The sequence below is a fragment of the Clavelina lepadiformis genome, chromosome 5 (assembly GCF_947623445.1).
Source record: "Clavelina lepadiformis chromosome 5, kaClaLepa1.1, whole genome shotgun sequence".
NCBI lineage: Eukaryota > Metazoa > Chordata > Ascidiacea > Aplousobranchia > Clavelinidae > Clavelina > Clavelina lepadiformis.
In genome coordinates this window covers 23620976-23644747 of record NC_135244.1, presented here as the reverse complement: position 1 = coordinate 23644747, position 23772 = coordinate 23620976, and the positions used below count along the sequence as shown (strand labels likewise).

Sequence of the window (23772 nt, the reverse complement as noted above, 5' to 3'; positions counted from 1 at the left end):
ACCAACAGCATAATAACAAATCATTATTGTTTGGTCGGGTTTTCTTGCTGTCTTACACTATCAGTCACCTAGACTGGTTACCCTTTCTTGACTAACTGGGTAAAGACGACGCACCCTAATTAAAAAAGCGTTGATTTAAACGAGTATTTTTTGACCAAAAAACCAAGATATTATGACTTTCTCTGAAATATTACTCGATGTCCGACTTCGCAACTTTGACCAAATTCAGTATTGTATTTTGTGAGAAATTAACATATTTATATCAAAAAGCGGCTTAGTACCTTGTATGTTGACCTAGTTTTAATTATTCACTTTTTAATATTTGGAACAGGCTGTCAAATTTTATAATTGACGGGAGCTTTCGTCAGAAAAGAGGTGGTATAATGTGATGTAAAAAAGTTATTAACTTATTCAGTTTAACTTAGCAACTATAATTTTGTAGAAACACAATATCTTTCAAGTACACGCTCTGTATACAAGCTACCTTGTATTTTCTATTGATTTGATAAACATTTTAAACGGGGTTTGTGTTTTTTGTTTGTTTGTTTAAACGTTTCTTTAAACGAAGTATAGTGTTCTATTTTATATCTTATTAATTTATTATCCTATACGTAAATTTCTTAAATGCTAAGTAATATATAAGTACAGTATATAGTAAATTGTAAACAAAATCTTTTAGTCTAAATAAGCTAGACTACGTTTTTCATAAGCAACTAAAGTAGTATATCCATATTTAGTAAAAGTAGGCTTCTGTTCAAGTTATTTGTGTTTCTTGCTTTTATACGATTGCGTCAACTCAGTTCGCTTTCTAGTTTTTTTCTGTAAATAGTGTTCTTACTTGTTGATAGATTTTTAAGTTCAGTTCAAACCGTGCACTCAGATGCTGCTTTGGATCTCGAAATAAAAATAGAACATTTTTGTAATGCTTATTATTCGCCAAGGTGGCGCCAATTTGACGCCGTATTGTTGGGATTCCCCTTCATCATTTTCACCAATTTGCTGTTCTCTCAATGAAACGCAATGATTGAGGAATTCCAGTCGCGTTTTAAGAGGTTTATGTTCAAAATAGAGAATTTTAGTTTCGCAGGTCAATCTCTTGCTAAATCTTAGTCTTGCCATGCATGAAGGAACGTAATATTTGTGTGTCGTTACTCGTTACGTTGTTTGACGTCACAACTGAACAGGAAAACGTCTTGTGTCTCTTACTAACCCTGTATTAGCTGTAACTGGACAATATATCTTGACCTATTTCACCAAGATCTTAGGTGCGCAAAAGACCTAATGGTGTACTTAAAAGCTGTCAAGTGGTGGTTTTGATGCTTTAGCGAGCGTCTATTAGCCAGCCTGCTAAAAAACTTGCTATAAATTATAAAAAATGCATAAAAACCGTGTCCGCAATTGATCAAATACATACAAAATTTAGTTAAGTGCAGATAATGTAATTATAACCGCATTTGAGTTCGCTTTTGCCCAACTCTGCAGACTGCTACAAACAGAACAACTAGCATGAACCCTTAATAGTGCAGGTTTTGTTACAATTTTGCAACAAATTATTATTTTTTTTTCTAGACTTGAAGAATTTTTTTTGAAAATTAAGTGGATAGAGTTGTAACATGCATACTGTGTTTCTTTTTTTTCAGCTTTTCCAATAAAAATGCAGCAAGCATTAGGGATAGAAAGACTGCATTCTGCCCAGTTAAAACTATGCAAGCTGGTTGCATCAGGGCAGACACGAAGTGATAACATTTTTCCGGTCGTCGAGGACATTTTGCTCACATCAGACGACCTTGTTTCAAGATATGGAAAGATTGACGTGCGAAAACTTGTACAAGAAAACTGTTTCTTGGGTCTGAGTGGGATTAGTGCTATTATTGGTGCGATGGGAATTTTGGAGAAATACGGGAAAAACCTTCTGCGGCCAGACCCACCCCCACAGTGGAGGATTGTTCGATTCTCCAACGCTATATTTCACACCAAAGTAGACAATGTAAAAGGAGCTCGAGATATTTTAGTTCTTATGGGCTACACAGAAACAGTCTATGATGGTCTTGCCTATCCCAAAAGTGCAGCATTGCCCGATCGTAACGAAGCCATCAATGTAACAGCTGATATAATTCTGTTGAAATATGAAGCAGCATTATTGCAAAAAGCACAACATCCAAAACCATATGACTTTTTTCCCTACATTCCTGGGCTGCGGGAAATATACGCCAACAGTCCAGATTTGACAAATCTAGAAACTTCACGACCGTTGTTTACCTATGGTAGTGCCACATCGGTGACGAATAAAGATGTCAATTCGAGACCTCAAAGCGCGTCAAAAACTGATCGACCTGATAGCAACAGTTTTGCATTATCTCATAATGCGTACAATAAATTTGAAAACACGAGCATTGCAATTCCCTCCTCTCAACCGTCAGCTTTAGGCGATGTTCCAAGTACATCGGGCTTGAGCAACGGTCATTTTGATGAAATGTGTGTTGTTTGCGGCCAAAAACCAGCAGAAGTTCAGTGCCAAGTTTGCCACAAAGCACAGTGTGAGAACTGTGATAAAATTTGGCACCAGTATCCGAACAGGGTCAGTCATCAGCGATCAAGAATTCGTCCTCCAGCATCCACCGTCGCTAATCATCCTTTGAGCACCAGCGTTGATGTTTGCATAAGAGCTGGCAAAGCTCCTGGTTTTCACAATGAACCATCTTCATCGAGTGTAACTGTTAAAAAGTCGGACAGTTCTCCAGTTATTGACTGGCAGATACAAATCCCTGTGAAAATAGAAGAGCTCAGATCAATTGACAATGCCGACTCGCGACGAAAAAGTATTCAGAGTTTTTGCTCTGAAATTGAAGAACAAATTGTGAAATTCAATGATGGAGCAAAACGCCTGCCTCCAACAGTTTCCAGACATCTTAGAGAGAGGGCAAAGTTTCTGCAGAAAAAGAAAAGTGAAATTGAAAAATTGTTTGAGAAAGATTTAAAGAGATCAGAGGAAGCCATTGAGCCTGTTCCAATACAACCAGTTAATCTACAAACAGCAATTTTGACACCAGTAACTTCAATGGTTGACACAGATGGTGCACCAGTATTTCCCCCAAGAGATATATTGGAGCAAGGAATGCCTACTGAGTCCAGCACTGTCTCTTTTGCTTCTGAAACAAGTTGTTTACCAGGAGAAGAAATTACTAAGAGCTCATCTTCAACATTTCTCCAGGATGTGAATATCTCTGTTCCATTCTACCGCCCTCCTGTGGAGTCATTGCTCAATTCTTTGTCGCTTCATTCGCCTGTATCTCGGGATAGTGAAGATTTTAGTGGAAAAGTTGTCTTCACTCCACAGAGAAAAAATCTTGAGCAAAGTTCTGAGTTTGAAGCCATCCAAAATGTTACGTTGACAGCATTTGATTCTGACAAAACAAACTTGTCTAATGGTGATGGAGTGGATCCAGCCAATGATCCAGTCCGACTCTCAGACCCGGTTGTGTCTTACATACAATCTCCTCAAAGCGACACTGTGAATGGTTTTGAAAATTCTGTTCATGACAATTCGCCTTCACCAGTTCATGGAAATGGTTCAAGCTTTTCACCGCGCAATCTTGAAGAAATCCTCCGTGACACAAAGCAGGAAGATAATCGGTTGAAAAACATCGAAATGATCGACAGAATCCGTGCTGCTGAGAACCAACAATTCACCACCAGACATGTTGAAATCGCCGCAAAGGAACTCGCTGAAACGAATGATTCTTCAAGCACACTGTCCCAGTGGCTCAGTGAAAACTGGCAAAGTCGGGTTGAGACTGTTGTAAATGAGAGCAATTTGCCGGTGTCGGTTCGAGAAGCTTCTGATGCTCTATTGAAGGCCGGCGGTGACCATTCTCTTGCACTGTTCTTCGTAGCGAAGGAACGGGCAAATAAAATGAAGCAAATATCTCTCCCTCAATTCTTCACAGACGAGCAAATCCAACTAAGTTTGTTCGAGGCTGAAGGTGACTGTGAAGTTGCTTTAAATGCATTGCAGCAGCCATTATTGAAGAGTTTTGTGGACAGACTTAAATTGAAATCAAGCAGCAGACAGGACAATGTCAAAGTGAAGGACTTCCTCCCGATACGAAGTGACCGTGATCACTTACAAGACGCCATCATCGCCATGTTTGACATCGATAACCACTTAACCAGCGACATGACCTGTAAACTGATCCAGTCTACGGATTTGACTGAATTTTTAAGTGATTATGAAATGGAGGATGTTTTAGAGGCGGCAAAATGTTTTCCTGATGATTTCAACAAAGCCGTCAAGTTCCTCAGCAACAAATGCATGCTCTGCTTTGATCTCTTTCCTCAAAACAAAGTCAAATGCATGCCGACGTGCGGTGACAATGGCTGCATGTACTGCGAGGCTTGCCAGGCCAAATATCTTCATGTTAAAATAAGTGAGGGCCAAGTGAGAGACCTCGTGTGTCCCGTATGCAAGCTTCCCGATATCGACGGGGATCAAGAAGTTGTCATGAATCATCTCATGTACGTGGAGCACACCGTTCGAACGCATTTGAACAATGAAGATTATGAACTTTATCAGAAGAAAGTGATTGACCACACCGTGAGGAAAATGCCTAATTTTCGTTGGTGTTCCCACTGCCCTAATGGCTTTGAACACAATCAGAATATTTTGAAAATGGTGTGCTCGGCGTGCAACAAAGCAACCTGTTTCAACTGCAAGCGTCCCTGGGAATCACAGCACGAAGGTTTGACATGTCATGACTTTTTAGAATGGAAACAGCTAAATGATGCTGACTTTCAAACCGCTGGACTTGCGGCTCATCTCAAAGAAAATGGCATAAATTGCCCGGAATGTAAATTCCGTTACGCTCTGGCAAAAGGCGGTTGCATGCACTTTAAGTGCCTCATGTGCTCATATCAATTCTGCAGTGGATGCAAGCAACCATTCAAGCAGGGAAGAATTTGCTCGATTCAGCCGCAGTGCAGTGGCAAAGGCCTGCATGCCCACCACCCAAGGGATTGTTTTTTTTACCTCCGAGACTTTGACGTGGATCGTTTGCAGAAAATTCTTTTAGATGCCGGCGTCAACTTTGACACAAGTTCTGAGAAGAAAATTAACTACTGCAAGGTCGAAGAGCAAAAAGAAACGTCAACTGGGCTTGAAGATGGCTTCTGTGGACGGGAGGTTCTCCAAGACAACGCAGACTTATGCGTGCTGCACTATAAGGAGTACTTGGTCAACCTGATAAACGACACTAATCTTGATCCTGCGTCCGTCTTCACAGTTGAAGAATTAAAAACAGTTCTGACGCGTTCAAGCAAACCTCTGCCACTTTGGCAACCTCAAAGTAGTGATGATGAACACAGGCTCACGCTGTTGGAATCTGTCAGAGAGCTTCCGTTGATACAAGACTTAACGATCGCCGGGCAAGCCATGCAAGCAAATCGTGCTGCAGAAAATGCACTTCCCGTCGTCGCACAATCTTCAGCCAGTGATTAATACACAAACACTTGCCTAATGTTTTGTGCTTGGGTTCATATGTTGAACTCAACAATAGATCATGCTCATGGGTTCAATATCATGTTTTGGCACAGGTGTGTGTTTGCTTTGTGCCTTTTGCTTTATATCCCCGTAGGAGTTGGTGTGTTTTGTTAGAACTTGTTTCATAGAAATGTTTAACATTTCTAATTTTTTGGTTCAATGCCAGTGTGAACTAATTCTGTACTATTCATATGTCTTTAAAAACTTTTGCAAAGTTGCACAAGATTTATCTTTGATTTTAACATAATTTATTTTCTAGCTCGTAAAAGTAACATTTTTAATCAAAATCTTTTTGTTCTTCCCGGTATGAGTGGAAATTTCTTGGATGAAATATGTTACATTATTCAAGTACCTTATGTTTACGCTTTCGCTTTGTATCAAAGAAGTTTCAGTAGTTTCGCTTTTCGTGCCATCTCACCACTGTGTGTATGATTTCTATGTTTTTCGTTCTCATGCCAACGCTAACTGCTCAGGACACGAGCACTTAATTAATCTTTCTGTATTGTAGGTTTTCATCCAATCACGGTGTTCTTACATCGCTGTGTCATCTTTGTACTAACAGAAGTGGATTTGCCAAAGCTAACTTTGCTGAATTGTGAAATAGAATTTTATATCAATCTTGGTTGTTTCCAGAAAGTTCTTTGATATTGAGCATTCAAGCGGAACCTGCCAAATTCTCAGGGTTTTTTCAGTGACAGCAGCCTTCCAGGCTGAAGTTAAAGCTTACCAATTTGCAAATTGCTTGGTTGTGTGCTATCATCCCTTTGCTATCTATGGTCATTGCTGAGAAATACAGTCACTAGATATTCAAGTTCTTTAGATTAATGACATGATTATAATTTTCTCACGAATTTCAACACAAGCGAAAACAAAAATATGACTGTGTACCGTAAGTAACATATAAGCAATAACACAAGGGACAGAAATATGAATAAGATAAGTCTTGTATAAGTGCAGTGAAGTTATGGTGACCAGGTTAACAGCCTTCTCACCGTGGTTCAACGAAAGCAATATGAAAAGAGTAGGATACGTAATTACAAGTACGAATTGGCTATTCAATATGAAGAAATCAGACAAAAACGTGTTTTTCATTTGAAAAAAAGCTCAAAGTTCTGTCTTAAATAGAGAGTCCATTTCTCCCACGTTCTGCATAGACTATCATGGCTTGTTTGGTATCGGGTGTAAAATAAATTAAGGCAGATATCTATAGAAATCAAAATATTTAACCTGCATTGCAATAACTACCCTATCAAAGTAAGGCAACAATCTCCCATCACAGTGAAGGCACAGCATAGAAAAGATAACAATGTGCATTGTGAGCAAACAGAATCAGACAACTCAGTTGTCAGTTACTGGACAAGGTGGTGGGTGTCAGTGTCATCCATTTCAGCTGAGTCATCATCGGAACCTACCATATCATCGTGCTCGCTGATATCGCCGTCGTAATTCTCACTCGTGAGACTCACACACCCACTGCTAGCAATAGTTGACACACTTCGTACATCTGATCAAAAAAAATAGCAACGTCAGATTGCTATTTTGTAATTACTAGGGACAGACCTGCACGAGGTATTTTTGTTTCACTGACATTGAACCTCACAAAACTTACCATCATTGCTCACATTAACCACCACGTCGTGTGGAGCCTCGTTGCACTGCAAAGTGTTGCACTTGTAAGGTGATGATGGAAAATTTGGTCTCGATTTTTGCAACAAAAACTGCGTGACACATCCTATTAGGAAGAGAACGCCCCAAACTGATATCAAAATTTTGTCTGGAAAGAAAAAATGAAACATCGAATGCAGTAATTATACTTATTTTAATCGGCAATTTAAGTTTTCAAAATGAAAGAATTAAAAAGTGAAACTTGTATTTATGCTAAAGCAACACAACGTACCAATGGTAAAAAATGGATACACAATTATTGCATTTGCAAAGTTGGTCACAGAGAATCGCCACACGGTGAACATGACAATTTCACTCGTGACAGAGTTGAAAAATACCCCAGACCCCAACAATCCCACTATGATGTAAGAACCAACAAATGATGATGTCACAATGCACTGTCTGTGAGGAGACAAGAGAGTGAGGAAAAGGACATAAGCCAGGTTGAAGCAGATGAAAGTCATCATGTAAGCAAGTTGGTTCCTGGAAAGTGATCAATTTTATTTATCTTAAATTACAGGGATGGAATGAAATGTGAATCCCTATATTAAGAACAGGAAATGACCATATTGTTTATTCTCACGAATCCAAATCTTGAATTGGTCAAATCCTGTTTTAGATATACAGCAATATCACAATATATTATTTGTATTCTCACAAATCCAAACCTTTTTGAATTTGGCACATCTTCAATCATTAAAACATTGTCCTCAAAAAAATGAGAAACCGGCAGCTTAATATTGGCATAATAACAGCAATGTACCAGTATCCACACTAATCTAATAAACTAATCACAGGCAGGTAATGTGTTAAACACTTACACTGGAAACTAAAATGTTTTCCTTTTACCCGGTATTTAGTTTACCTGAATAAGGTTACGTTGATCAACGGAGTTACAAAGACAATGGATGCGAAGAGGAATCCTCCAACCAGACCTACTATGAGGCTGCAGTAAACTCCGCAATCAAACCTCCACCATAGGGAGACAAGGAGCAAGCCTCCAACCACAGCGAACCCTGAAAGACAACAAAGTAAAGTAAAAAGTGCAGTAAATCTAGAAATAGGAATGTAAGTAATTTAAATTAACAACTGGTTGATTGAATACAGTGACATTTTTTTCCAACACCAAACCTGACGCTGTTCCAAGCTTTGCTTCTATTTTAAGCGTTGTCTGTAAAACTTCCAGGACAATAGAGCAGATTAGTAGAATGAACAATGCCCCAAACATAAACAGTTCAAATGGAAACAACCTAAAAATATCACGATAATGAGACAAAGTAAAGTTAAATGTAGTTAAGATTATTTCCTTGATCATGCACTGCTTTAAAACCAGTCATAGTAGCTTAACTTAATTTGATGCTTAATAGCACAGTATGTTAAAAGCACACACTAAGAATAACATTAGCACGATTTTACTGGCAACAAAAACATGAATCACCTAAAGAACAAATACCAAAGCCGAAAATCTAGGAACCACTTATTAGCTGACAATTTGAGTTTTACTGACTTCAATGCTTATACGTGTTGCTAAGATCGAATTGGCAATGAAATATAACTCAAACAGCAGTTAATTAAATGATTGCTAGATTTTCGGTTCGAATATTTACTTTTCAAATAACACCCAGTTTTCAACACTTTGTTCCTATGAAGCACCTGTGGCCAGCAAGACAAAGCAGCAACCCAAGCATCATGAAGACAACAAGCAAAACGTAGAGCACGACCTGGTACGAGTACTGGAGTGTCGGGGAATCCCCAACTATCAACAAAGGAACATACAGAGAGGATGTTTGGTACACAGGATCACGGACATTGACATATAAAAATGCGGCTGCATTGTTCCGAACTCTGGACAAATAAAACCGACTCTTCTGTTTTTGAGTCAGAGTCGTAATTTTCTTGGCAGATGTCACTGGATTGATGTTGCTCCCCATTTTAATAACGTCCACGAAATCAGCATCAGTTTCACCGCACTGGGAATCAGTTGAACATGACAAAATTTTTAAATTTTTTTGTAAAAACGTTACATAGATATCATATATTAATGAATTGCGATGTTTTGAATCCACATCACAGACTGGTTCGGGTTCACCAAATGAATATCCGATATTGGCCTGTGAAAATTTCACCTCAACCATTTTGTCATGTGAAGTCGGATCTAAATTAGGGTAGATATCTGCAGTGTGCACAGAATTACAACCACCTGGGATGGGTTGGTGGGTATTCAACTCGATCGTTGTAATCACAACAGTTTGGGATCTGTTGCACGTGCAATTATTATTGTCTGATGAAACATTGAAGAATGAAAGAAAGCCGGTGGGGTTTCCCAAATCAATGCTGGGCAGGATCGCAACCACGCCGGTTGAATTGCCGGTAGTTGTTGCATCGTCTGAAAAATTTCCATCCAGGCTAATTGTGACCTCGTTGTCAAGCGCAATGGCCTGCAGCATCAGAGCACGGCTGCTTGTTGATATGTTGGTGATGTTAATTGTGTAGATCATGTTGTATTCAAAACTACCGCTTACTGTCTGCCCGGATTCAGCTGTTAAGTCATTTTCAGTTGAGGTGTAACTTGAAATTTGACCTGAAAAATAACATATAAAATCTGTGATGAATTCTGAAACTGCAGTCAATTATTTCAGTGGCCTACCATATGAATATAGCTAAGACTTTTTTGACTTTACCAGAGAATGGCTTAGATTTTTAAGTTCAAAAGACCATGGTAGCATGGTTTCTTAACACCATTTTGTAGTAAAAAAAGATATTTGGCAAACCATTTAAATGAAAGATTCAGTTAGTTGGCTTTTCACTTAAATTTTAATACAAATGCGGTCAAATTATACAAGACCTGAAATGGAAAGCGTGGCAGTTTTCAAAAAAAATTTGTCTGTACAAAGACAGAAATTCTGGCCTAATACCATGCACTGAAAATTCAATTTTTGTTTAAATCTTTCGATGTAAATTCAGAAATTGGCTTTGAAACAACCAAATTTTCCTAATTCAATTACAACATATTCATAGCTGGAGAGTGTAGCAGCTGCATGAACGAGGTTTTGGTTGAAAATCTAGGAAAATTGGTTGTTTGAACGTCAATTTATAATAAAGAAAGAATTGAGGGTTTGGTGGTATCACAGCATCGTGCCAAAATCTGCGTCGTTGCACGCACGATTTTCATCGAAAACTGCTGTGCTTTTCCAGTCCAGCCACAAATCAATGTAGACGTTTAAAAGTCTGATACAGCACATAACTGAATCTAAAACTTTCAATGTGCAAAAACTTACCACTTATTCCTAAGCCCATCAAAACAACAGAAATTGTCAGCCATTGAGAAAGAAACATGTCACGTAGGCTTATATCAATTTTATCAACAGCTGCAGTTGAGTGAAATTATTGGCAAGTCGTTCATACGGTCATGAAGAGGAAATTGTTCCCATACACGGGCTAGGCTAATCGAGATGTATACAGCATAACAAAAATGGCAACTTTTTTGTTCATCGTATGCAAGGAAACTTCCAAACTTGGTTTACAACCCTTTCACTTTCAACAAACTTCCGTAAATGAACGCTACTGATGGCCGAGCTGAACAACGACCTCGTTTCCAGGCGGTCAGATTTTGCCGAACAGTGAGTAAGATTAAAAGTATGTGAGCTTTAGATATTCAATAAGTAGCCTAGACTAACTCTAGCCATGCTTTACAGAGCTTGGGGGCCATTTAACGGAAATAGACAAGACAGTAATTATTGTCGGTATGAAACAAAATTCTGAGTTCAATCACGTGATTTAAACTTTATCTTATTTCTCGGGAATCCCCTGATTAGGTCGATTTAAAGTTTTCTAATTTTTTGTTTGTTCAGAAATAAAAAAGCGTACCGGTACCATACTTAAAATACAGCTGACAACCGTTACTGAAAATTAATGTATTTATTTATGTAGAGTAACATTTACGAATTTTTTCCATAAGTAGCTTCAAGATATAGCAATACTGTACAAAACTACGATAGGAATAAATACAACTAAGTCATCTTAATACAACTAAATCTTCGGAATATATTTGGTTAAAAAGTTTGTTAAAAAAAAAAAAATCAAACACGCAAAGTTTTTTGTGCACCAGCTCAATGTTTAAATGATGTTATCTCGTGTGGAGTTCTCTCGGGTTTTGACTTGCACCCATGGTCCTCTCCGGCCCTCATCTCGTGGAAAAACGGAAGGGCAGGGTGAAACTTCTGTTGCCATGGTTGCGCCAATACATAAGTTTGCTCCAATCCAAGTCGAGGTCAAACCAAGTTGACGCCGCTTGTTTGTAGGTCACGCGAAATGTACCCTGGGCTGTGCGGAGCGAAAGTTATACAGCTAACTGTTATAATTATTAAACAAAAACACATGCTCACGAATAATCATTATTGGTCTCCTTTAACTGGTAGATGGTTTGGTAAATATAGTTTATAATTTTTGACTAAAATTTGATTTTTAGGAAGAAACTTGAATATTATTGTTTACTTGTATAAATTTGGAGAAGATGGAACTGGAAAGCAACCACGCCACTGAAATACTCAACAACTTAAATGAGTAAGTTGCTAATTGAGCAGTGTTCATATGCATTTTTTTTTGTGAAATTTTTCGAAATCTTATTTTATGATCTTTCCCCAAAAATTGGTGAAGTTTACTTGAATTACACCTTATACTAATTACAATTACTGTAGTAGAAAGTGGGGCACTCAGACACAGGAGACTCATCATCGTGGACGTCGAACTTTTGAACATTCACGTCGATTTATAATAAGCCAGACAAAGCTGGTTGCTTAAATGCCAAATCTTAATAAATTAACAAAGGACTATGGGACTAGTGTGCTACCAGGCCAAATTCTGTGTGAGGATACGGATAACTTTTTGTCAAAAGCTGTCGTACTTTGTAGTCTTCATTCGTCAGCCTAATCAATTTTACTAATCAATTAGTTTTAAGCAACTCCACCCTAAAATAAAAAAAGTTTAATAATTACTTTGGTTAATGTGGTGCATATTGAGCTATGTGGTTTAAAAGATTTCTATTGTCACAGAAATCGAAAAACAACAAATGACTTCTGTGATTTCACAATAAAAGCGGGAGGAAAACAATTCCTTGTTCACAAATGTGTGGTTGGTTCAATCTCGGAATATTTCAAGAAAATGTTCACTACTAAGGTGGAATGAGCTTATTTGTGTTAACATCTGCTTGAAGTAAATTGATTAAATTTTCTTTATAGATGAGAGAAAGTAATTCAAATGAAGGAAGTGTTAAAGAAGTCAGTGGTCCAACAATGGCATTGATCGTTAACTTCATATAGGCCTACACTTTACGCATAACCCTCACTCATGACAATGTATATGATGTACTGGAAGCAGCAGAATATCTACGCATTACAAGTAAGTATTGTTATTGCAGCTTTATCTATGATATTCAGTGTCGTAGCAAGGGTAAATTTTACGAAGGCACTTATATCGTGCACATCCCTGGTTAAGTATGTTGTTAAACGCAATTCAGCAGTGAAGCTATTTTGTGCCAAAATTCCAGATAAATTTGGAGGCAAGTGCCTCGTTTGCATCAATGTAGCTATGGCTTAATTTTTAACTGATATGACATTTGCCTCCAGTTTGTTGGCTTAGCGGTGCACAGAGCACAGTACACTACATCTTATGCTTATCACATCATGTCTGCAACTTAGTTTTTTTGTTCAAGTTGCAACTATGAATGTTGTTGTATCGTTATTACACATTGATGAGTGACATTGCACTGTATCTGGTTAATCTAAATTATAATACAAGGCATTGCAAGCTTCATTTATCAGAAAACTTTACTGATCTCTGCAAAACATCCTTTCATGTTATGAAGACGTTTTCTTTGAGTCGATAAAAAGTTAGCAGCCATTTGCGACAACAACACACTTGCACCCTTTTCTATCATTTCTTCTTTATTGTTAGGTTTATATTGAGAATGCATTTTCTGGAATGCTTCTTAGTAACTTTAGACATAGGTCTGGCCTTTACATTTGGACATGTGTTGCTATTATGAAACTATTTAGGTTTGATATTGGAAGACGGTAAGTTAAAAAAGTCAGATCTGGGGAACAAACAAATTAATGAAATGTGGCCGTGCTGTTTAGTATTGAAACTTTCTGATAGAAGATTGTGTTTTGAGCGTAGCCATTATTCAAAGTGCGACCTTTTCTGAATAAATAAGTAGGTACAAATTCTGTTTGTATTTGTTTAGGCTTGAAAGAACAGTGCAAGATATTTTTTAAAGCATCTCTCAATGAAGAAAATTGTTTGAAAATTCGATCTTATTCAAACCGATACAACATGGGTGATCTTGTTCAAGCAACTGAAACTTTCATTTCTAAACATCTCGGAGCAGTTTTAAAAAGTGCAGATTTCTATGGGAATGGTGGTGGTGGATTGGTTTTAGACTGGCCTAAGCCAAGTCTGACTGTTGACTCCGCTAGTTATCTTGACTCCGTTGCGTTTACTGTCTTATTTGCTTCTTAAATCAACACCAACTTCATAAGTTCAAATTGTTATATTGTCCGAATTAGTTGTATCGAATTAGCAATATTACACCATGCTTCCAATTCCCAATATCTTATTAATTACTTCAATTCACAGGAAATAACTCAGGAAGAAGATAATTTCCAAAGAGACGAGAAGAGAGCTATTTAAATCCAACATTTACTTTTATACTAAAATATTGACCAATCAGCTTTATGCCAATCAGCCCATAATCACGTATACAATTCCAATTTAAGCCTTTTTCTCACAAAGAATTCAAATACAGAAAACCACTTGACACACTTAACTACGTCACATGTCAATTTGAAACTACTTTTTGACTACCATTTAGAAACAATGCATTTGCTACGTACACTATTATACGATCAATACGACGCTACTTGAAACACTTCATCTACGTCAGCACGCTACAAAGCTTTGCAAACATTATTATCTGCCTGGAGAAAAATCAAAACTTTATGCAATGCCAATATATATAATTATTGCAATGTTTGGGCTATCCGAATGCCACAATAACTCCCCTAACCCAAAAAGCTTCGAGGTAGGGATACTGGCGTTGGCAGCTTGCAAGATTCTTGTTGTCAGCTTGCAATGTGAATGCAGAATTTGTTTTCTCTCCAGCCAGAATTTTGATGCGGTCAACGAACGTATACAGATGGAATATGCAAAAGAAAAAAAATAGCAGTAAACATTCTTCACTAATGCTGTGTTATATAGAAGGGTTTTTAAATATTTTGATATTTTTTTTTTTATATATATAGCTTTTACCACAAACCAAAGTTACATACAAGTATCCTAATGTAAAGGCACACAAAACCTAACACAAACAGTTTGAATAAAACGATTGCCATTATCACGAAATGCATTTCAATATTTTAACACAAATGATATCGGACAACGCGTTTGGTTTTCCGAATTTTTATAGCAAGATAATGTAAGTATAAGGGTGGGTAAGGGTTAAGAGGGTTTGCATAATGCAGGAGAAGAAAATAAAAGTTCGATCAGTCTGAGTAATAAGCTTAATATCGCGATTCGCCTCAATTCGTTTTCTGCTTGCATTTGTTGTATGCAAGTTATGCGGTACCATTTGTGAATCGAGGTTATATCGGGATAGTCACAATTAACAGATTCTGACTTATACAGGCTGGCAGTTTGCAACCTGGTATATAATGACAAACAAGGCAAATAATCGTACGGCGTTTGTTAACGCTTGTACTTAATGTAAGTCATTTAAGAAAGCAATAAAGGTGGGTTAATATAAAACGTAGCTAAAAGTGCTTAGCGTAAGAAAAGATTAAAAGAATGCTTTGTAGGTAGACAATGGGGTAAAAGTGACCGTTGATAAGTATTTGGCTTAGTTAGCCTGTGTCCATGCAATAAAATAAAATAAAAAATCATCTACCATAAAACATGATATTGAAAAATAAGTATAGATAGAAGTCGACAGGGGGATAAGGAATACATTAACTTGTAGTTCAACTTTAAGTTCTCGTTTAGTATTATATGATGCGTGGATTACGCAGAACAAATATAAGATATAACTATACTACTACAGTATGAATTTATGTGCGCGTTGTCCTTGGGGACATAATTTTATGAAGTAAAATCAGAATAAGAAACGTATTTAATATTTGTGTTATTAATAATCATGACATATGTGCGCTAATATCTAATAACACCAATAACAAGCTACGATTTATTCAGAAATGAGTAATGTACTTTACCGGCTAAGAATTAATCGGGAGCAGAATCAAATGTAGAAGTGTCCACAACAGATTGAGAGCTTCGTTCTTCTTGATGATTTTTCTTCCATTTTTCTTTTGAGCGATGCTTGTCGCTGGTCTGTGTTGGTTGCTGGCTTTGGCTAGTGTTGGCTAGCGTCGTCATCAGCGTAATCCATAATGCCAGTAGCATGATAGTCATTGTTCGTTAGCGAGATTTCTTTCAACTGGTGACTTCGAGAATTTTTAAAATGTCTGCCGCAATTCGCTCGCTAACAAACCATTGAAAGCAGTTTTCTCTCGATCCTAATCTGATTCCAGTTCTGCCATAACTTCCATTCAGCGGAACGGAAATGACTCAGGAAGAAGATAATTTCCAAAGAGACGAGAAGAGAGCTATTTAAATCCAACATTTACTTTTATACTAAAATATTGACCAATCAGCTTTATGCCAATCAGCCCATAATCACGTATACAATTCCAATTTAAGCCTTTTTCTCACAAAGAATTCAAATACAGAAAACCACTTGACACACTTAACTACGTCACATGTCAATTTGAAACTACTTTTTGACTACCATTTAGAAACAATGCATTTGCTACGTACACTATTATACGATCAATACGACGCTACTTGAAACACTTCATCTACGTCAGCACGCTACAAAGCTTTGCAAACATTATTATCTGCCTGGAGAAAAATCAAAACTTTATGCAATGCCAATATATATAATTATTGCAATGTTTGGGCTATCCGAATGCCACATTTCCTTCAGCTTGGTGTTGATGATGTCAAGGCTATGCTGAAGTTGGAAAGTGATGAAGTAAACTTGGAACTAAAACTTCATTAAAATAAAATATGAGCATGGTCTCAAATTTACTGCAGTTTTTGATAAGAAATTCAGAGAAAATGTGAAGAGATGTTAAAATTATAAATAACTTGACAGGAATCGATCGACGAGGACAAGTACAGGAGTGTGATAAGTTGGACAAAACATGGTGGTTGTGACAGAAAGGAACATTTCAGTGATTTGTTTTGTTTCATTCAACTGGATTATTTATCCTCAGATTTTTTGAATGATGTTGTCCGCAAAGAAGTAAGTTATATGATATTTAGTCATACTTGTGCTCAAATTTTCATTTAAAATAATTGCAAGCATGGTTGCAATATTTGCTAATGCAATAGGACAAAACAAGTTTTATCGGTAATTTTTAAGCCTTTTATAACTGTCATTATGAACATATGGCATCGCAGCTGCTGGTATATAAAAGACCTACTGAAATGTGCCCATGCCTTGTACATTTTGTTCACTATCATTACATTACTCCTTGCTGTTAATTGCAGCGTTTTAATTTCCAGTGTCACTGTTACATGTCATTACTGTTAAGCGGTTCACCAAATTTCCACATAACCAGTGTTCTGTATGACATAAACACATCAAATAATTTCTATGTATTATAACAAAACACATCTGCTGATGTCTATGTTATATAAAGCAAACACATCTCAACATATTTATATAGACTCTTTATTTTAGGAATTGGTTTGTAATTCACTTGAGTGTATGAATCTGCTCGTAGCGTCACTGAATTCCCGATTGTGCGGTGATCAAGTTTTCAAGAAAAGGAAAGGTCAGGTGGTTTAAAATGCTCACGTCAATTTTGTCGTTGTTTTATAAAAGTTTGTGACTGTTTTTATATTAATGCGTGGAATATGAATGTGATTATATGGTATGGACAAGTATTTTTTTCCATTTACCTCATATGCATCTACCGCTTAAGCTATAAAATTATCGAATAACTTTGTCTTTGGTTCAAGCCTCTGCATAGAGGTCTTGCTTTTAAGAAAGGTGATAATGACACCAAATGATTTTTCATAAGATTCGAATTAACTCGTTATAAGATGTTTATGTTTCAGGTCAGTTTGATAAAATTCTTATCATTGGTGGAACCGATCGTGAACAAAGTGTAGTCAAGTTCAACACCAAGAGAAAGCAGTGGAGTGACATGCCGGTATGTTTGCAATCTTCACTCTCGATAAATGAAACCCGCAGCCAGGTTTAGAAATGTGGATTTGTTGAGCGGCAGTTTTTATGCAAAATTACAGGCTTTGCTGAAATAAAAGTTTGTGGTTGATGAAAAATAAGCTTCACTGGCTTATAATACAAATAGATTCAAATTTTTTAAATAGTTGACACAATGCTAAGATTAACATTTTAACGAAACGATCAAAATAGATAAACGAGATCTATTCAGTTTAAATAACGAGTTATCATTTAAACTCAGTTGATATAAATTTATTCACTTATCAGTGTATTTCATAGTTTTCATGAATGCACCCTCTATCGTAAAAATTAAACTGAAATTTCTTGAGAACAGAAATTAACTGATCTTAAGCAAATTGATTCAACGTTTTGTTAAAAGTTTATATTTATTTTTACTGTTATTATTATTACTAATTACTTATAATTACTTAATTACTAACTGTGTTGCATCATTTTCACCATTATCCGATCAGAAAATGCTATATTTTGCACCTTGCCTTTGCCATGTCTGCTACTACCACAGCCTGTTATTTTAAACAATACCTTTGAAACTATTATTATTTAATTATCGTTTACTGAATCGTCTCGTTTATGAACTGGAAATTTCCTTTTTTCTTGCAGCTACTTTCGTATGGAGTCGTTATAAATTTTTAATATTCATTTCTCACTCTGATGAAGAAAATATGTTCATGTCCGACACATGTTAGTTCTCGTACATTGTTAATAAATTTTGTTTCCTGCTCTAGTTACTTTGTTGGCAACTTAATGGTATTTCAGGGCGACTTCTATTCTTCCTACCTTATAACATCTTACGAAGTTCCTCTCAATCAACTTTTCCGCAGTCAGACCTCTGTTGTTGTTTTTGTCTTTGAAGTGAAACCTTAGGACTTAGAGGTTGGAAACTGTGCCGCGCGTCTTTGTATAAGATGTCTTTGCATGAATTTAGAGTCGATAAGTCATTATCGTGAACAATTCCTAATTGTTGTATCAAGAGAACTTGTTGATTGAGACGTAATTTGTAATTCCTTGGAAAGTGTTTAATTTTACGTCAAACCAAGGGTTTGTTTTCTCCGTTGACACTTTATAAGTCAAACGTCACCAAAAAGGCTCAAAACAAACCTAAGTATAGTGATGTCTTGTTGTTGTTGTCCAGTTACTGTGATGTCAGAACATTAATTAATCTTACATAACGTTGTGAAATAACCGGACGTGTTCTTAGTGTTATGACTGGTCGTGATTGAATGAGTATTGACATATTCAATGATGTTTCATCATACAGGATACAAACATTGTTCGGAGATTTCCATCTGCTGTAAATTACAATCAACAAATTTTATTGATGGGTGGTAGTGATGATGATGCTGATTTTCTAAACTCTATTGAGATGTTGGACTTGAATGATGAGAATCCAAAGTGGGATATCAACTTTCCTTCTATGGGAGAAAAGCGATATTTATTTGCATCAACATTATTGAATGGTAAGTTTCGAAATAATGCAGTTTATGCAACATTTCAAAGTGTAGGCTGCTGATGGATTATAATGGCTTAGATCAAAATAAGATTGCATCAGTTATATGTGATACCGAATTATTTTGATCTTTGCCATAGACCAACATGTAAGTTAATGCTCTGCAATTGTTTACATTGCCTGTGTCATTGTTTATGATGTTTTTACCTGAAATATATATTCTGTTAACAAAATCGCTTTTGTTTCAATTTATATTTTCAATATTTATGTTATGTGTATTATATTAAATATCATGGGCTCCACTCTGAGACATATTCGGTCTTCTGTATACATACAATCATACATACATACTATAATATTTCTTTGTAATTTCATGCATCACAGGCCTTGTTTATTGTGCTGGTGGTCATAATGGCATTAGAAAATGAAAATGACAAAAAAGCTTCCTATAAATATTCACCTGATTGAGTCTTGTAGGTCTTGTTTATTGTGCTGGTGGTCATAATGACACTGGTCGTCTATCATCATGTGAAAGTTACAATCCTGAAGAAAGAAAATGGTCTTCGATAAGAAACATGAATATAAAGCGAAGTTGGCTTGCATTGGTCAGTGCACGAGGTGAGTTTCAATTAAGTGTTGTTTGGAAATTCCTAATACTACTAAAAATGTGTTGGTTTTATGTTTCTTTGGTTGTGATATTTAATTAAATAAAGTGCTACAAACCCACTTGTCATATTCCATCAAAAGTTTTCAATTGCTTAACATTTAATTAACAAAAATATTTGATGAAAAATTGTGTTAAATAAACAAGTCTACGACACGTCATCAAGCAAACAACAATGACGTCATTATCTTCATGAGCTGACTTTTAAACAGAAACCAAAACAGATCCTTTTAAATTAAAACTTTCATTTGCAACAGAATGAGAGTTTATAGAAGAGGGTTTGAGAAAATTGTGTGAAAATTAGAAAGCGAACTAAATAAAAGAAAATGATAATATCCATGTTCTAGGTTTTTAGTTCATGCCTCAGCTCAACTGTTTTTCTATGAATTGTGTGGAGAGTAATAATGCTTGAATTTTAAGCACAAGTGACGTGTTTGATTGATTGATGGTTTATTTTGAAAGGTTTGCTTTATGCGCTTGGAGGACATGATGACAACAATGCAACAAACACAGCAGAATGTTATGATCCACGAAATGGAAAGTGGGAGTATATTCCACCGATGAAAACCTGCCGAGATGGATTAACTGCTGTTGTATTAAACAACGAAATATACGCGATAGGTGAGTCTTGCTGCAAGTGCAAATATCTTTCAAATGTTTAAGGATATTTATGACTTGTCATGTTCTTTAAATGAATTAAACCAGGTGGAGATGATTTCTCTTCTGTTGAAAAATACAACCTGGACACAGAAACTTGGATTGATGTTCCATCTACGAATGGGACAAGATATGGAGGATCAGCTTGTGTAGTGAATGGCCTTATATGGGTGTTTGGAGGGTGAGAAATTGTTTTCATGAATAATACTCAAAATACTAAAAGCGAATATAGCCAGTGAGTATGGACAAGTGGAGTAAACTCAATTAGTGCTTCGAAGGCTCATGGGCTGCTGGCTTTAGCGAGTCTTTAAATAATGACTTGTGGATATTGGAACAGTCACGTTGAAACCTCCACTAAGAAGATCAGTGTTTAAATGCTTTTGTTTCGCTAAATGTGATGTAATAATATTGGTCAAAGTTTAAGACTTGTAATTTCGCTAATGTGGTTACAATCTGTTTTTAAACGTACTGTAAATGATACTTGATTATACCAATGTGCTCGTACAATTTTAGGCAAAGTATCTGAATGTTTATCCTCAGACAAAGTAAATTCTTTATACCACTTTAAACTTTGCATTGATTGTTCACAATGGCTCGAACAACAACAACATGGTTTAGAGCAGTGGACAAGTAAAAAAGCGACAATCGGAACTTGCACAAAGGCTAGCTCGGTAACCGGGGCGAAGTATTCGAACTCGAACAATGAGGAATCATTGCCGGGTTTAACTTCTGCAAACACTCACTCAGTCCGAGGATAATAATTACTATACCACCAAATCCAGGACTAATCCCATTGCTCATTGTTGTCGTTAATTGCAAGATTTAGTCATAACAAAGCAGTTTCATCTCTCCCCTGCTTAAGATTTTAACTCCGGTTTAAGATTTTGTTGCAAGTTGTTGTTTCCGAAATTCGGAACTTAATTGCTTAGGACTAAACAAATACTTTGTTGCATTAAAACAATCAGGAGTTGAAACTTGGTTATCTTTGTTTTTAAACTTTTGCACACATTTTATAGGAATGATGTCAAAACAGTTGAGTTCTATGATCCAGCCACCAACAAATGGCAAGTATCGAACAACATGGACAGAGAACGATACGTTCCTTGCGTCCTTTCCATCTGAAGCATCGTCACTCCTAGATAGTAATTAGGTCTTTTCTATTATATTTGGACAGTTTTTGTTATTTTTTGTCACATTTGTGATTTTTCATTAATTTTCTGCAAATAATATACTTAATATCAAATTATGTGTCTTAAGTTTTTAAGATGTATTTGAATTGAATGAATTATTTTGGAAATGCAGTTATAATACTCCGATAAAACGGTCATTTATCGAATACCCGAACAATGTTTAGTCACAAATTTGTTTACAATTATTTTTAAAACATTAATATCATTTCCACTGGACTTTTACTCGGTGGCACCAAGTTAGTGGCAGGTTGGAATGTGGCCGCTAGCTCTTGTAAAGCGCCACCTATGTGGTTTTATGTATATTCGTAGACTTAAGTTATTAATTAGGATGTTATTCGCCGAAAGTGTAAACCTACTTTAGACTTTTGCCAATTTTAATGATAACAAGATCATTGTTTGAAATGTATTTCTAATATCGATCTTGTCTTAATTATTATTCTTAAATATTTGATTTTGTTGTTCACCACATCGAGCTTTGTCATCTGCACGTTTTATCTCATGCTATGGCTTAAGCTGTAGAATGGTAATTTAATTGATAGGTCGAGTTAGTTATGTCTCATACTCAATGCATTCAGCGAATTGGGAACGCAAAGAAGCCGTTTACAGTGTTTGTAGATGTTTTAACCATATTTTACACGAACCACTTTAAGATCCGCTAGGAGACCAAAGTAAGCTAAGATGTAAAAGGACGATATACTGCTGTGCTTAACTCTTATTTAATGAAGGCTATTGCCTCGCCTTGGCGAGGTAGACATATCAACTAGACTCATTGTATTGCTCCCAAACACGGAAGTCTTTCGTAAAACGCTATATTTTATTGCGGAAAATACCACACAAAGGGAAAGATTTATACTGTGAAGGGCAGCCAGAATGATGAAATAAATATCGTGAAATTCTACTGAAAAACAAAAATAAATTTGCGTTTGTGGTACTTTAGTAATATTAAAGATCATAGGCAATTATTGATAGTTTTGTGATAAATATATCAATTAATGTAATATAAAATTGTGTACGACATAGAATTCTCATCTATCGAATCAGTGAAGCATAACACTGCGTGACGTAATCGATTGCTTCCCTGTTACTGTGCGTGCATTACGAGTCATCACTTATCAGTCTTATGTTCAACGCCGCAACATGTCTTTATGCTGTTGCTGTCACAATGTTTTATCTTGATTTGTTCGTTCAAAGACTCTTCAATATAATCAGAATATATAGTTGTCGAGGTGTATAATTAATTCTAAGATTAAGAAAAGCAGACAACGACCTTGAGACTCATTCACTTCGAGGACAATAAACTATTCAACAGACAAACTTTGTAATTGAAGTGGTCGCTCTTACAGGCTAAGGAACGACAAACAATCATTTCATTACAGTTTCATGGCATATATTTACGTTTTAGTTATGTTTTAAACAGTTTTAATGTTTTCAAAATTTCTTGTTTTAGAACATTTTTAAAGATAATTACCTTTCCGTAGTTCAGGCATAAACGTTTGTCAAAAACACGCTTCCCGGTAATTGCTTGACCGGCATTTGAAGAAAAAGCGCGTTTCTGATAATAATTATGCAAACGTGACTACAGCGGCTTAAACTCACTCAGACGGCGGTGACCTGTCCTATTGGTTGTGTTATTTCTTATTTCTTGGTTCGTTCTGAATAGGTAAAATAACAACAACAGTTTGGCATTGCAGTAATGCTGTGTACTAATGATAAGACATATACTGACAAGACACGTACTAAAATTAATGACATCTGTATTTGTTGCTGTTATTGTTGTACACTTAAGACATTCATTGTCACTGTTATAAAACTATATCATTTCGTAAGTTTGGTTCCGGTTTGTAAATAACCTATTTGCTTTTTACTGTGTAAATGTGTATAAAATATACAAGATATCTATCAAAAATAAACAGGAAAATAAATTATTTTTAATTATATGATGTACGTATGAGGTTTATGATTTAAGCAATAATCGTTTAAGGGAAATCCCAATAGCCGGTATTCAGTTTTAATTTGGTCATTTTGTGTCCCTGTACTGCCCAGATTGGGGCATTGGGCTGATCAAATACTTGTAACCAATTTAGTCCACTCTGTTCTGGTACAACCTATATACGTCTGTTTTATTAGCTTTACCTGCTGGTACTGCGCATCTTTCATTACAAAAAGTCGGACAATCGCTAAAAACTTCCACATAATTAAGTCGACTAAAGAAGAAAGAGAACGAGAAATGGTTGTATTGTTTATTTTTCGCCTTTAACTGTGCGGAGCGAAAGTTAGGATGCTAACCGT

At 36.2% G+C, this 23772-nt stretch overlaps 3 protein-coding genes across 3 annotated transcripts; 2 read left to right on the top strand and 1 right to left on the bottom strand.

Moving 5' to 3' along the window:
* The first annotated feature begins 1620 nt into the window (after positions 1-1620).
* LOC143459462 (E3 ubiquitin-protein ligase RNF31-like) lies at positions 1621-6358 on the top strand. Its single transcript, XM_076956635.1, has one exon. It carries the CDS (start codon positions 1655-1657, stop codon positions 5492-5494), a length of 3840 nt encoding a protein of 1279 aa, XP_076812750.1. The 5' UTR covers positions 1621-1654; the 3' UTR covers positions 5495-6358.
* Positions 6343-10938, bottom strand: LOC143459463 (transmembrane 7 superfamily member 3-like). Its single transcript, XM_076956636.1, has 7 exons — positions 10480-10938; positions 8855-9782; positions 8333-8451; positions 8067-8217; positions 7434-7684; positions 7146-7310; positions 6343-7040 (listed from the first exon to the last, which is right to left on the bottom strand). Exons 1-7 carry the CDS (start codon positions 10535-10537, stop codon positions 6886-6888), a joined length of 1827 nt encoding a protein of 608 aa, XP_076812751.1. The 5' UTR covers positions 10538-10938; the 3' UTR covers positions 6343-6885.
* A 5148-nt stretch (positions 10939-16086) lies between these two features.
* On the top strand, positions 16087-22636 carry LOC143460020 (kelch-like protein 12). The gene is made up of 9 exons (XM_076957374.1): positions 16087-16283; positions 16407-16556; positions 16998-17096; positions 17383-17472; positions 18784-18982; positions 19450-19590; positions 20099-20257; positions 20342-20474; positions 21310-22636. The coding sequence occupies exons 1-9, from the start codon at positions 16218-16220 to the stop codon at positions 21413-21415; spliced, it is 1143 nt and encodes a 380-aa protein (XP_076813489.1). The 5' UTR covers positions 16087-16217; the 3' UTR covers positions 21416-22636.
* The last annotated feature ends 1136 nt before the right edge of the window (positions 22637-23772 follow it).

Bases quoted from the DNA above. Each gene is read 5' to 3' on its own strand.
- LOC143459462 (XM_076956635.1), top strand. From the start codon at position 1,655: ATGCAGCAAGCATTAGGGATAGAAAGACTGCATTCTGCCCAGTTAAAA.
- LOC143459463 (XM_076956636.1), bottom strand. From the start codon at position 10,537: ATGTTTCTTTCTCAATGGCTGACAATTTCTGTTGTTTTGATGGGCTTA. The intron at 8,218-8,332 runs GTTTGGTGTTGG...GTTGTCTTTCAG, and splicing joins AAAGCTTGGAACAGCGTCAG to GGTTCGCTGTGGTTGGAGGC. The intron at 7,041-7,145 runs GTAAGTTTTGTG...TTTTTTGATCAG, and splicing joins GGTTAATGTGAGCAATGATG to ATGTACGAAGTGTGTCAACT.
- LOC143460020 (XM_076957374.1), top strand. From the start codon at position 16,218: ATGCCACATTTCCTTCAGCTTGGTGTTGATGATGTCAAGGCTATGCTG. The intron at 16,557-16,997 runs GTAAGTTATATG...TCTTTATTTTAG, and splicing joins ATGATGTTGTCCGCAAAGAA to GAATTGGTTTGTAATTCACT. The intron at 18,983-19,449 runs GTAAGTTTCGAA...TGAGTCTTGTAG, and splicing joins TGCATCAACATTATTGAATG to GTCTTGTTTATTGTGCTGGT.